The sequence below is a fragment of the Manacus vitellinus genome, unplaced genomic scaffold (assembly GCF_001715985.3).
Source record: "Manacus vitellinus isolate BGI_N305 unplaced genomic scaffold, ASM171598v3 scaffold_7_pilon, whole genome shotgun sequence".
Taxonomy (NCBI): domain Eukaryota; kingdom Metazoa; phylum Chordata; class Aves; order Passeriformes; family Pipridae; genus Manacus; species Manacus vitellinus.
In genome coordinates, this window is record NW_021940813.1 from 28,724,218 (window position 1) to 28,739,510 (window position 15,293).

Below are 15,293 nucleotides of genomic sequence, written 5' to 3' on the forward strand. Positions count from 1 at the left end.
TTAGGTGACTGCTGTTCAGCCCTTCCTGTGTCGGCCTCAATATTTTGGGAGTTTTCGCAACAACTTTCTCAATGACTTGTTAGTGAACACATAAAACCAGCTAACATAGACAAAATAGGCATAGTCAGGTTGCTACTGGAAGGCAGAAAGGTGAACAGACAAGGGTCAAGCATACAGGTATATGGCTGTGCAACCCAGAAAAGGCCCAGGAAGCATAAGAGAATATACAAAGGCAAAAGACCTGTGTTTACAAATGCTGTCACTTCACAGTGGACTTTCTATCCAAAAAGTCCAAGCTAAAACCTCCACCAAAACTCCAGAAATACCAAATATTCTACAATAGTGTTGACACCCTCAGTGTTAATGTATCAGCACAGATATGTAAGAACTGGAGTGCAGTTGTCAGTCAAACATTTAAACTCTTCCTTGAAGTATAAAAACAAGTGACCTCCATGCCTGTCATAACAAATCTCCAGCAGAGTCTGGGTTTATGAAATGACTGGGCATAATGCAAATGTTGGCCACAGCATTGAAGAGAGTGGTCTGCTTGTCACTCTAGAGAAATTGTGGTCAGACAAGAATAAAATTATAACAAAATAGCAGAGGAGAGGAAGATGTTTCCCACCCTTGAAAATGCATGCCTTGCCAGTTCAACACTGTCCTTTAACCAACATGGCCTGAAGGATGTGGGTTGACCATTGCAGAGATGTTCACCCGCAACAGTTCTGAGAAACAGAGTAAAACATTGCTCCTGTCGGAGCAAAGAGCCACATGGTAGTTTGCCAGCTCAAAAGGGCTGGATATCCCCAGCAGCTCACAGGACAGAACACTCTATTAGCTGGGTGGCTAGCAGCTTTCTGTGGACAGGTTGTGTAGCTATAACCTAGAAAGAGTAAAAAAGACAAAGACATTCCTCTCAGCTCATATCTTACAGGCACTGTAAGCTCTGAGTTTGAACCCCACTCATTGCCACTTCCTGGACACACAGCAAAGATGAAACCAATTCACTCAGAAATATATAGGTGATCTTCTTAAAACTAAATCTGAGGTTTGCTTTATCTAATCTTTCAGAAGAAAAGATACACATGTAAATGTACATTTCCTCAGTTGAGCTCCATATTAGGGCTATTCAAGCTTCTCCTTTGCATGTCCTCTCCCCTGTGCACCACTACTAGCACCTACTTAGGAAAAGCTGCTAGCTAACATCTTTTACACTTATGCATTGTGGCTGCATTCTGGGTGTGAGTCAACTCTTGTCCTTGATATGCATCAGAGGAAGTTGCTGCCCATAACTACAAAAATTTACCCATAAGAGGGGAGTGTCCTGGCTTCTAGCATCAAGGTGGCTCCTCACTTTATGTTTATGCCATTCACTGCAGTGAAGCTCTCCCTGGCTCACTGCACAGACTCCCACTGTCTTGCTTCAACATTCTGGCAAGACAAGGTGAGGCAGTGTTGATGGGCAGCAGGGTACAAAAAATGTTTTTGCTGTGTATCTCTTCTGGGTAAAAACATGACTGGCCACTAACACAGCTGCATTGGTGACAATGCCCAGGTGAAAACACTGAGGCTGAAGGTAAGCCATGAAAACTGGTTCACTTCCCCAACTATATGAAGTGAAACAAATTGTTCTGCTTTTCATGTACTTAATTGCTTTCAATATATGTGATTGCTAAAACCAAGTCTACACAGCATAAATCCGGCAAACTGAGCATAACCCTGAAGCCACGCATTTGGCTTGCCAGCTGCATTGACTATACTGTGTATATACACCTGTCCTAGTTAGAACACCTGGGACCAGTTCATCACTGTGTGGGTGTAATCCAAAACTGTGTATTCTATGCCATCAGTAGACCATTTACAGCAGCCACCCAGAGCATGCCTGACCCCTCAGGCTATAAGCTGGGTGTTAAGAGGCCTGTGAGATAGGAGGTGTGGAACTCCCCACCCTGAGGGAGGTACTGGGCATTCCTGCCTGAACCTGAGTATATATAATCTCGGGAGTCTTGGGACTTCTGTACCACTCGTGGGATCCAGAGAAGGACCGGAACTTGGACTGGACTGAGACCACCACTCTCAACCTAACTGTGACTACCACTCTCAACTAGACTGCAACAGCACTCCCAACCAGACTGAGATCACCACCCTCGACCGAACTGCGACCAGCACTCTCACCAACAGGTTTTCCCTCTCCTTTTACTTTTTGGACTCAGAGGGACCACACAGAGCTCCGCACAAGGAGGGGAGCCCAATGAACACCACTCTGTTCATGCCCTGGAGTGCTGGGTTATACATCTCGGTTTTGTGGCTTAAAACCAATTCTTTGTCTGTGCAATTGTATTTATTGTATTATTTTTATTAAATTGTTATTCTGACTTATAATCTCTTTTGAGTTGGGTTCATTTCCCCTGCCGGTTTACCTTTAAACCAGCACAACACCAAAGCCTCACATACCCAAAAGGCCTGGTATTGTAAGGAAAGTTGCTCTTGCTCAAAGTAACTACCCTGCAAATTGGGAGTATGCTGGATTACATGACAAGGAGAGATTTGTCACTCAGACTTCTCCTATTGCTGTGTCCATGTAAGCAACCTGTCCATCCAGGAATGAGGAGGGTCTGTAAGCCTGGAGGAAGCTCACTCCTACCCAGTGACAGGGACCCTTCCTATTTCTCTAGAGGACTGGTCTGCAAGTGGGAGGAATGTCCTGGCTAAGTTATGCCATGCTAGCTAGTAAGCAGTTCCATAAATGTTGATTTTTGCGTGGTTGTCATGGGTTTCAATTCTGGTTTTCAGTTCTGCTGACTCAATGACACTTGAAAGGTAGAATCTGGAATCTAGTATCAGGCAGAGTTGAACAATACATGCAATTCTTTTCTCCTGCATAGGTTCTCTGGAAATGCCCTCTGACAGAATCAAGTAGAGCTGTTATTCTTTTGGCCACCTTTAACAATAATCATGGTCTCAAGATAATAAAGACACATGACAGGAAGTAGATCTGCACACAAGGTGGCCACCTATAATTCTGGGCTGTGGTCTGTAATCATGGTGTCTCTCTGGAGCAGGATGTGTAAGTGCAAAAATTAATTTGGGGACATCACAGGTCTTTCAGTGCAGATTAATAGTATCTTCTTTGGCAGTTAGCCAGAGGCATGTGAGACAGCCTACAACGGCTCTCATGACAGCCTATACAAATGAAAGAGCTTAGTAAAAATAGGAAAGCATTTTTCTTTTCCAGTAGAGAAGCTCAGGCACTTAGAAAATTTGCCCTACACTGATTAGCAAATGAACTGCATACATACAGTTGGAGAGAGAGATGGGTTCTCCTGTGCATTGCAGCTGGCTACATCTCAGAAGATTAGCACAGACACTCCTTGCTACTTGGATAAACTGTACTGCAGAATAAAATTGCTCCCTATCAATCTAATGGAGAAGCCTCTACTACATCTCCCACTGAGTTTACTCACTGTCAGGCCAGCTAAAACTGAAGCAAAGGACAAAGTAAGATGAACAGAGCACTTTTTCTCTGAAATTCAAGGAGGGAACACTGACTTCACCAACAGATTCAGACTGCTACTTTCTGCTGTCAGCTTTCTGTGCACTAAACTCACTCACAGAGGAAACTGAGTAATTCCAGGTAGTTTCCTTTTCAATCACATCAAGTGACATTTGTGTTCTGGGAGAGATGAGACGAGCGTATTTCTTTTGGTGAGAAATGTCTTATCTGCCAGCACGTTTTGGGACAAGAAGCTACTCTGGACTATTTGGATAGTACTCCTCAGAGACTGGTGTTGTCAGCAAAATAAAGCACATAAGAAGCGAAGTGATTACAGGGCAAGTCATCATCTGGCTATTTTAGAGGCCATGAGTGGAATCTGCTGTGCATTTGTGAGGATTTGGTAACACTGCTGTACCTTGTTCTCCAAGGCTGGAATTGCTTTCACTGTCGGGTTGACAGAGGGGAGGAAGAAGAGAGAGTATTTTGGAAATTATAGAAAACACGTTGACTATGTCAAACTCTCTTCTCTCCTCCTCTTCAGTTTTGCAGAAATAAATTAACATTTAATGTAAAACAGTCTGCTTTGATAGCTGCCTGAATGCCTCATTAAACATTTTCCACACCTCAGGGGAGTCAAATATCCTGTAGTAAATTGCAATTTGTCATGGATTTTCTAAGTCACAGGTCGACACAAGAAGCAGTTATCAGTCTCTGATCAGTATGCAGAGGCCATTACAGTCTTTAGCAATACTCCTCGATGGACACAGCAAGAGTTAGAGAGCAGATTTAAAAAGCAAAGCTCTTTGGTTTTGAACATATGGCTCCTACAAAAATGTTAGCGGAATTTATTTCACCAACATAGCACTGAGTCAGTAATAAAATGTAATTCCCTGAAGGACAAGTGCCATTGTTTGTTGTGATTGTAGTTATCACTATTCATCTTCTATTTACATACCATGTAAATGTATACCATACTTTGTAACAGCACAATGAAAACAAAGCCCCTGCTTAGAAGAGTCTTAACACTTCTGCCCCAGTGACAAATCTAGTTCTATAAAATATTTAAGAGTAGCAGCAGCATGCAACCTGGAATTACTTGGAGCAAACCTTTACATGTGTGATCCACAACTGCAACCAGAGCCAGTGAGCACTGGAGGACAGTAACTGCAAAGAAAAAATCACCATCCTATCCTCCAAGTCCAAGATAACAACGCAGAAAAGTAACTAGCCAAACAAGACTTCACTGTTAAGACTGAAAATCTGTAATCTCCGTCCTTCAACCTCCATCCCTGGGTGATGGAAATGAGGAAGAGGAACAAAGAGAGGGGACTAAGATCATCACAGGTTTGCAAAACCAATTTTCTGCAGGCTGGGCTCTAATGTCTTTTTAACTTCCCTCCATTTAAATCAACTAAGGGTTTTGGCTGTGATCCAGCATTCCGAGCATAAGCACCTGTACAGAATTGAAATTCTAGGTGACCTGTAAAACTGTCCTCCTAAAGTAAGTGCCTCATTTCCTCTGTATTGCCAAATGAGAGACGAGCCCTTAAAGGCCTCTGGAGAGAGGCCCTATTAACTCCTTTTGGCTAAGAAATCTTCCCTCTTTGCCTGTCAAGACCTTGACTGCTCTAACAGGCACACCTGCAAAGTCCATCACAGAGCAATACAAGACTGCAATTCTTCTGCATGTTTCATTCCTCAACATATGCTGCCAATTCAAATTCAACAGCTTATTTCAATTTATTCAAAGAATCAGATCTTTTCCCTTTCCACCATCTGACCCTAGAAAGCAATAATCTTCTGAAGGACTCTCCACAACATTCAGAATTTCTAAAGGAAAGCTGTCTTCTTTCTGTGAAAAGAAGCTGCAACTCTCTTCAACGTTTTACTTTAGGTTGCTGTATTGGGTCTGGCTGAGCTGGAGTTCATTTTCCCATAGTAGCCCTCACAGTGCTGTGCTTTGCATTGATAACACACCGGTGTTTTGGCTACTGCTGAGCACAGCATCAGTTGTGGGCAAGATCCTGGGAGGGGGCACAGCCAGGCTAGCTGACCCGAACTGACCAAAGGGATATTCCATACTGTGTGACATCAGCTCAGATATAAAAGCTAAGGCAAGGAACAGGAAGGTGGGCATTCATTGTCTCCAAGGGCTGCCTGCTGAGAAACCACTATTTGTGCTGAAGCCCTGCTTCTCAGAGGTGGCCAACCACCGCTGCTCATGGGAAGTAGAGAACAAACCGTGTTACGTTTTGTTTTGCTTTGCTTTTGCGCATGCAAACTTCTGCTTTGCTTTTACTTTAAATAAAATGCCTTATCCCAACCCACGAGTTGTTTTTCCACCTTACTGTCTCCCCTGTCTGGCTGGGAAGGGGAGTGATAGAGCAGCGGGGTGGGCACCTAGCAATCAGCCAAGGTCAACCCACCACAGCTGCATCATCCTTTGCTGTTCTGTTGTCTCATAAGTGTTGCTAACTATGAGCCATGGAGTCATTGATTCAGCAGTGGCTGTATGAAAATGGGTCATCTGAGTCCACACCACTGGGCAGGCAGGAGGAAGAAGGTCTAGTCATTGTACCAGCTGTCAAGCAGTCAGAATAGCAGGAGAACAGCATTTTCCCCCAGATCAATTACTGTGCCAGAGGACCTCAAAGTAGACTCTGCTTGTGTGCTGTTGAACCTCCTCTTGATGAGCTGCCCTGAGCAGCAGTAGGCTCTGCCTATCGCTGCATTCTCTGTCTTGTAGATCTTGCATCATTAATTGCTGCTTGTATCTAACAGGGGACAGGTACCTCAACAGCCAGGAAAGCATGTATGGATTATATATAAAAAGTATACATGACAGAACACACAGTATCCAACTCAAATCTTTCCTTGGTCACTAAACAGTACATAAAATGAGACGGAGGGCTTTTCTCTGCTACTGTGAAGCAAAAGTCCCTGTCTCCATTTGCTGACTGTTATAATTCAATGTTGTTTTGCTGTAGTCTATGTTTGAGGTGGCTCTCTTGCAGCTGTGTGGGAGGCTGGCAGGAGAGGGAGTGCATCACAGCACAGTCCTGGCACTCAGATGCCGTCTTGTAGAAGGCCTCTTTACAAGCTAGGAAGTACTGACCAGCAAGAGCAGAGTCACTGCCCCCTGACAGCCCTAGGGCAGCACTTTCATTAACCTGCCCTACCTTCAGCAGCATCTCTATCGAGGACAGCATTTGCATCAAAGTCTGCCTTCACAGAGAGGAAGTGGCAAAGCAGGGGGAGGGAGAGACAGAGAGAGTCTAGCTTGCTTAAAAGGTAGTAAAACTGATAAAGGATCAACATTGAACAGATGTGAGGAAAAAACTGTCATTTATTACTTCCTTATGCAACGCACTTCAACTTTTTTCCAGAAACAAAGAGACTAAGGAAACAAAGTAAAAGTCACGATCAATCCCTTGTGTTTCTCCTGGCATGACACCTTTCTGAGAAAACAGCTTTTCTGAACTCACGCCCAGCAACTTCAATGACCTTGACACAAATGTCTCACTCTTGGTACCCTGTCACTCAAGTTAGCAAGAATCTTAGCTTTCATCTGCAAAAGTAGCAAGTTTCTAGTTCCATCTTGCTCACTGGGGCTGAAGGGTGTTCAAAAAGATGACTTGCTGAAGCTTTAAAAATGGGCAGATTAAAAATATGTAAGCAAATTATTTTAACCACATATTTTGATTGGATTTTTTAGTTGTGGGAGGGAAGCTTTTCCTAGGGACTACTGGAAGCTGAAAACAGGTGAGCTGCTACTGGCAACCAGGCTTCTGCAGTGGGCTGTAAGCGTGCATTGTTCAGCTCTGCTTCCATCCAGAAAGCTGTGCCTGAATAGGTGATGGAGCTCTTAAACTTCCAGGTTCGCTGCCCCACAAGGGCTTGGCCGATACGTGCCTTTGATGCAAATGCAAAGGAAAACCACTCCCAAATTAATCTTGTGTAAGTGTCACTCAGCAGCAATCTAAACTATGCAGTAAAAGGAACAATTCTGACTTTTACTCTGCAACACCACAAGTGTTACAAAGGGCAGTGTACTTAGTTGGGATTCCCAAAAGACCACAAGTAATATTAACACCAAAGGTACACCTTTTCTCATAGTCATGTCTACTTTTTTTTGGCATATGGAGAATTGCTGGGAGAAAAACATTCCAGAATTAACATCCCAATTCTAGTATACATTAATATTTTTAACATCTTCTGCAGCAGGCACTTATTTCTTTTCAACCTAGGAGACACAAGAGCTTATTTCTAAACTGATTTTGTTTGGAAAAGGCTAGACTGAGCATCTTAATTAGCACTATTTTACTTTACTGCGTGAAGACCCTTAAAAGACCTCTTGCCACCCATCTCCCACAACACCAGAAGAGGTCAGAGTTAAAGACAACTACAGGCAAGAAAGGCACTAGAAAAAGGCATAGGTTAGCAATGCCTGTTTGTGTGATTTGACTAGGCTGCTTTCAGTTTAGTACAGAAATAAGTCCATTTTATTTGTGTTTTCATGCATGCATATCTGCTGATGAAGAAATATCTCTGGGTGAGATTTCTTATGTGATGTTAGTTTGTGAAATAACCTGAGTCTGCTGATCTTAAAAAATGCAGTCTGTTCTGAGTTCTTTTTCAGCATTTTTTTTCACAGAAAACCCAGCCTATTTCGAGTTTTTTTCAGTGTATTTTTTCACATGCCTTTCTTGCAATAGGAAAGTTGCTCTGTCTCAGTGCTTACGTCAGTACAGAGGACCACTCCCAGCTAGACTGTGGAATTAGAGTGTAAGCTTCTTGGCACGTGTTTTGTTTCTGTTCAACTTAGAAGCATCAGAAAAAGAACTAAAATCTGCTTTCTCGGAAAATATATTCTTCTCTCATTCCCCAGTAGCCTTAGCCTACTAGGAGATGACAGTCTAGCATTCAGAGAAAAGCAAAACAAATATTCTGTAAAGCTGGATTCTGAGCACATAAACGTTGATGCAAAAGTCCTTTCAGTCTGACTCACAAATACCAACACAGTGCTCTAAATGTACTGCCCAGATCATTAAAAAAATAATAATTCTTAAGGACATAAATGACCTAATGCTCCATCACAAGCACTGGGAAATAGCAAAGTCACAGGGAATGATGACACTTGCGACGATAAATGAAAGTGAATGTTCAATGGAAAGACTGGCTCATTCTTTAGAAAGAGAAACAAAGTTTAGGCTTGCTAATTCACGTCATGAAACCTCACATACCTAACTGAAATTCAGGAGCCTCTAGCCTCTATCCGTCCTTCACTCATTGAAGATTTAATAGCAGATTGAGTGAGGTCTCATATTATTATAACAAAATTCATGCCTAAAACTATACACGAGTGTAGTTTACTGCTCACATCGAGAAGTGTTTTCATAAAGGCTTGCAAATCAAACACTGCTGTGATGCTTACATGCACTTTGCAATGCAGTGTCCTTCCTTTAAAGTATAAAACACAAGTCCAGAGCATACGTGTAGACCTATAAAAAATGTTTCTTACTCATAAATCAGTGATTCACTGTAGGACTCCACCAGTTAGAGAAGCTTCACTTTCACCTGCAGGACTGTATGAACTCCCGCAGTAGTGAGCAAAGAGCTGGGAGATACCAGTTCCCGGGGCAACTGGAAGTTACTTTGCACTTGAAGTGGAAATGCAAGCCCTCCACAACGGACCTGCTCACTGCCCTGCTTCCACATCTCCACTCGCCTGAGTCCTCGTGCCCGGCGGGACCCCAACGCTGGCTGCCACCACAGCACTGCCGTCCCCGGCACTCACCCTCCATGCCTCACCTGTTGTACACCAGGCACTCCATGTGGTTGATCTCCTGGTCGGAGCGGTAGCGGCTGTAATCCTCCCAGAGGTCCTTGATGGCGGTGACCGCCAAGATGAAGAGCACGGGGGCCAAGGCCAGCTCCGGCTGGAAGGCATTGACGGCTGGCACGAAGTTGAGGAGGGCGATAAATACAAAGTAGACGTTGGCCAGGCGGTGGAATTGCTCAAAGAGGTTCTTGGGCAAGAAGGACAGTGCCGTGTACTTCGTGGTCTTGAGGCGGTTGCAGGCCAGGACCGTCTTCTTGGGCTTCTCCGTCTCGGCCTCAGGTAACAGCAGGCTGGAGCGCACCAGGCGCGTCTTACTCTCCTTCTTCCTCCGCCTCCTCTTCCTCTGCCTCTCCTGCCCCTCGGTAGCACCTGGGGCGCTCCTCTCCCTCCTGCGTGCCCTGAGACATCGCTGCCGCCCGTTGTCCTCGCCGGGGCAGCGCGGGCAGCTCCCACCGCCAGGCACGGCCCTAAGTTATCATCCTCCGCGCCCGCCACGGCTCTCCTTTCCTCTTCCCTTCGGGCGCGGGCGGGGGGGAGGAGGGCTCTTTCGAACCCGCTCCCAACCGCTCTGCTGGGACTCTCTCGCTTTTCCCCTCCTCCCTGTGGGCCGGGGATGGGACGTGGGCAGCGGCGAGCCGAGCCCTCCTCCCGCGGGCCTCGCCCCGTCCGGCGCGGGGGATGCGGGGGATGCGGGCTGCCGTGCCGTGGCCCCGGCGCGGCGCTGTCGGGGCGCGGCAGGCCGGGGGAACGGCGGGGGCCGCCCGCCGGGAATGGGGAGCGGCGCTTCCGCGAACAGCCTGCCCCGAGCGCCGCGCCGCCCCGGGGCACAGACCCGGGGTGGGACACTTTCGTCGGCTGCTTTTGACTTTTAGTTACGTGTGGAAAGCAGGAGGAGGGGGTTTGAGTGAGGAAATTAGAAGTTCCTACTGAAGCGTCGGCGCTCCGCACCGGCGTTCATCCACTGTGCTGCAGCAGCAGCTGGTGGGAGTTTTTACCATCTGACTCACGTCAAAATACTCCACTTTCTGACTGAGACCGTGTGCCGTGGTTGTACCCAACCCTGTGCTTGGTCTGGGAGATGCAGTGCAACATCTCCCCGCTGCTCACGTCATCTCCATTGGTGGTGGATCTGGGACAACCCCAAAGGTGGGAACCGAAAATGTTAGAGTACACCACTGCCAGCCCCACACACGTCCAGGCAGTGGTGTACTCTAACACGTGTTCGCCTCTATCGGAGTTTTCTATTCCCTTGTAGTAGGGTAGGTCTTTCCAGTAAGGGGTGGAAAATGCCAACCTCTCACTCTGAGGTTTGCACTCCACACTTTCTGGAGAGAGATGCAGTTGCGGGTGATGACAGAAAGCATGAGGGATAGACAAGAAATACAGATGAGGATAATCCAGATTGAAAGACTTAGTCTAAAGTCACAAGTAAATAAACGTAGTAAATAAATGCAGAAGTTTAAAGAACAAATAATATATGAAAATAATGAAATTATTTCTACCAGGTGTGACATAAGTCTTTGCAGCATCACTTCAGGCTGGGATTTAAGAGCAGACCCTTTAGATAAGGGATTCCTTAGATAGCATGAAAGGCTGCACCAGGTCACTCCAGGATGTGTCTAAATGATAGCACAGATGCATTTTGCGGTGTGACCCTTGGTCCTGATCCTGTGATATCTTAAGGTGGGTTCATATTGAGTACAATAGCAAACCCCTGATACCTGTCAGTGTGTTTCTTGTTATCACAGAAAAAAGGCATGAAGTATGCACATCTGGTCTTGATATGAAGTCATGCTGTGTCTCCATCCTTCCTTCTCCCATTTGCAATATGTTTGCAGTTTGCTTTTTAAAGTCCAGATAATTATGAACCTCCTTCAGACCCTGAGGCACTAGGTGAGTGCTAGTTCAGCACATAACCTGATATTGATGCTGTGTGAAGTCACAAACCCTTTACCAATCCTGCTGTCAACTCTTCTGATGCTACTGCAAACCTAGTAGGGATTTCCTGGGTTCCTCAGCTCTTGGAATATGGAAACAACAAGGTTTACTTAGTGCAAGGGGAAAGGGGAGAATTGACCTGGATTTCTTTGCTAAGTCTGCTCCTTTGTTGATAAGGGAAAAAGTACAAAAATATTAACAGAAAAAAATGAGATAAATTAAAAGACCCTTCTGATTTCAGTTTTCTGTCTTTATTTTTTGTTTGATTTTTTTCTTTGTTTTGCTTACACTTGGGGCTAACTTCAAGAGTGAGCTGGAATGAAAAAAATCCTTTTCCTGTGCTTCAGAAATGCTGAAATAGGATGAGAAGGACACATTATCACTCCACAATATCCCCACAAATTGAGCTTCACCCATCCAAGGGCTCCTTTCAGGTAGCAGTGAATACTTCAAAAAGTGAGTTGCTGGGCTTTTTGCCACTTGCCTGCTGGCCTCTGCGATCCATTGCTGTGTGGAGCTCTGGTTCACCCCTGGCCCCCAGGAGCTCAAGCACTGTTCAGGCTTCATCTTTTCTCTAGACGGCCCTCTTAGAGCAAACTTTGTCTTTATTAATGCCAGGTGTTTCACGAGTGGCTTTAGTACAGCACATCTGAATAGAAAGATGCTGCAGACACCAATGTTGTGGCGTAGTGTGAACCTGTGCCGGGAGGGGAAGGGAGCCAGTTACGCAGTGTCTGAGAAACAGGTGAGTCCACCACATACTGATGCCACATAAGAAATGATGTATAGATCAAGTTTGGCACTGCAGATTCAGCAAATGATAACTGAAAGTAAATTGAGGGTTAGATATCTAGTAACATTAAACTTTCAATCACCGTGCTCAAGGCAAGGTAAGAAAAGATAAATTCTCATGTAACTCTTAAGCTGCTTAAGGAAAACACTTGTGTATTGGGAAGTTTGGAGAGCCTAACCTGGCATGAATTGTACTTACACTTAGGGATATTGGCCAAATCTGTGACACCAGATATCCCAAAATTGTCAGTTACAACCCCATAGTTATAAGAAATAGTCCATAAGTCAGTGGGCTATACTGTAAAACCTGTTTTACTTGCATAGTTTTGGAGTGCTCAGGGTTCACCTTAACAGGCTTTTTTCTGCAATGGAGTAACAGGAGGGAAACTTAGTTTAAAGATATTAAACAGAAGCTGAAAGTTCTTATGTAATCCTCAGCTCACATAGCAGAGTTTTACAAGCAGATATAACAGCAGAAAGATAGCAAACAATTGGGTGAGAGCCTCTGAAGACTTCCGTGTTTGTTTGCTAAATCGTTTATTTCAAAGCAGTTTAAAGCTTTGCATTTGAGTATACCAGAGTTAAGGGCCACTCTTGCAAAGCTTCCCTATAAAAAAAAGTGGAAAGTATGCCACAGCCCACTGGTAAAAAGCTGAAAAGCTCTCCTCAAGTTATTAACTGGGACTTTCTCTGTTGCTAGTAAACTGCTTTTTTATTAATACAGGCATGCTAGAGTGTTGCAAGGCAGTGAAATGAGGAAAGGATGTGGTACACCTCTGCTTTCTGTGCAGTCACATGCGGAATCCAAAATTCTGGATATTTATGCTAAAACTTGAGGACATGTAATCCATGATAAATAAAAACAAGAGTTAACCTTATTTTAAAAAGCCTGTAAAATCTAGTGTTTGCCAGGCTTTTCTAGCCAAAAAATTTGGCAGTGTAGACACTCCCAGGAATTTAGTCTTTCCTTTCCATTTCTAAGTAAAACCATGAACTTAAGATTTGAGAAAGCATGAATATTTGTATCTGAATTCATATCTGAGCTCTTCCTACCCACACAGTCCAAGTATGTGAGGTTCCAAATTAGAGGCAGGCAGGCAGTAAATTCAACTTTTAACTGGTACAAAATACACATTCACATATCTGGCTCTAGCTTTTGGATTACAAAATGACAAGTATGTTGCTTTTGTTGTCAACTGCAGTACACCTGCATCTTCTGTTAATGGGGTCTTCTGAAGGAAAGGGGGTGAAACAGTCCAGATGATGCACAGGCCCTACAAAGTATCACCCTCAAGAAACAGGAGCTCACTGGAAAAACCTGAGGAGCCAAGAACCAAAGACTAGATTTACTACATAACCTGAATTAAAATTTGGACCCTTTACTATTTTTTTCAGGGTCATCGGAGCAAAGCGTTAAAAATGGGCAGTGTCTGAGGATTGCTCTGTGCTCCAATTGCTCTCTGCCACTCAGTGATGTGTCTTTCTTTGTTGTCACATGACTGTTTCTGACTGTCCTTCATGTCCCTCATTTTGCTGGATGTCTGCTCTTTGATTTCTCCTGTCATTAATCTGAATCCAGCCTTTGGTGCCCAATAACTCTTGAATTTCTAGCTTTCCCCTGAGCCTTTCCCAGTGACTGACTCTTTTCTTCAACTGTGCACATTTTCTTCAGATCAAGGACTAAAGTTGAGGTTCTAAGCATGAATTATGCTGATAATATGCCTAATGAACTCATCTTTGATATCTTAGGCCACTAAAAGCTGAGTCTTTAGGTATGACACTGCCTTTAAGGGTGGTAGGAACTATGGGATTGTCCAGCCCAAGATACTGTGCTAACTTGGCCTTTTAGATGCCACACACCCTCCAGCTTGAAATCATTATCAAATTGTTATGTGAACAAGATGCTTGCTTAGAGATCAGATATCCATTTTTATTCTTCTTCTCAGAGTCATCAGTTCTGATTATATTGGAAGTATTTTCTATGGTTTCAGGTTTTGTCAGTATGTAAGAATCATAACACCAATCAGAAAATGCCTTTAACCTGATGGCTGCATGGAGCAGTTTGAAATTGGCATCCACCTGAATGCTAAGGATGAAGACCCCATAGACAAAGAAAAAAAATCCCAAATATGTTACTGATGTAAAAACTCCTGATTTGACTTGTCATGGTTTTTATTCCATTTTAACAATTAACTTCTTCCTATCATAAGAAAATGAAGCAAATCTAATTTTAACATATTGTCTAATTTACTAGGTCACTTTTTTAATATTTATATGATCCTAAAATAAAGATTTTGCATCTTGGATATTGCCAGAAACATCTGTCAAGTTAGTCCTGATTCTCATGAAGAATCTGGACTTATTGTAGTATTAACATCCTTAATATGATGGAATCACCCTGAGGCCTCGGTCAGAGTCTGGGACTTTAAGAACTATAAAAACAACTGTAAAGACATGGTACCACGCATCAGACAAAATCTGTTCTGCCCTTTGCAGATGAGACGTATTCCATCTGGCTCTCTGTAAAGGAGACAGGCACACACGTTTTGAACTAGCAGAAAGAAGGCAAGAGGCTTTCAGTGTGAACAGCCTGCTGAAAATGCCAGAATTTGCTGAGGAGAGACAGTAGCCAAAATGGCATTATTCCTCATTTCCTTCCAGTCTCTAGGAGATACGTAGATAGACACAGACATGCACATGCATGCATATATATATATATATATATATATACACACCACAAGCAGTCTGCAAATCATAGAATTATAGAATGGCTTGGGTTGGAAGGAACCTTAAAGATCATATAGTTCCAATCCCACTGTCATGGGCAGGGATGTCACCTCCCTCGACCTGCTGACCACACCTCTTTTGGTGCGGCCCTTAATGTGGTTGACTTTCTGGTCTGCAAGTGCACATTGATAGGTCATGTCCAGTTTTTCATCCACCAGAACCCCTAAGTACTTCTCTGCAGGGCTGCTTTCAATGAGTTCTTTCTCCCAGTCTGTGCTCATGTCTGAGATTGCCCTGACCCACATGCAGCACCTTGCACTTGGTCTTGTTGAACCTCATGGGATTCATATGGGCCCACTTCTCAAGGTTTTCCAGGTCCCTCAGGATGGCATCCCTTCCTTCAGTTGTGTCAACTGCACTGCTCAAGCTTTGTGTCATCTTGCTGAGAGTGCACTCAATCTCACTATCCATGTAATTGATGAAGATATTGAAGAGCAC

At 44.1% G+C, this 15,293-nt stretch overlaps 1 protein-coding gene across 1 annotated transcript in view; it reads right to left on the reverse strand.

The window, feature by feature from the left end:
• ATP10A (ATPase phospholipid transporting 10A (putative)) overlaps positions 1–15,076 on the reverse strand; it is a 116,197-nt gene extending 101,121 nt beyond the window's left edge. The window contains exons 1-3 of the mRNA XM_029964774.1: positions 14,929–15,076; positions 10,393–10,663; positions 9,308–9,805 (exon numbers count right to left, since the gene is read on the reverse strand). Of these exons, the coding sequence (XP_029820634.1) occupies positions 9,308–9,805; positions 10,393–10,663; positions 14,929–15,076 (917 nt within the window). The remainder of the gene's footprint in view (positions 1–9,307; positions 9,806–10,392; positions 10,664–14,928) is intronic.
• Between the last annotated feature and the right edge of the window lie 217 nt (positions 15,077–15,293).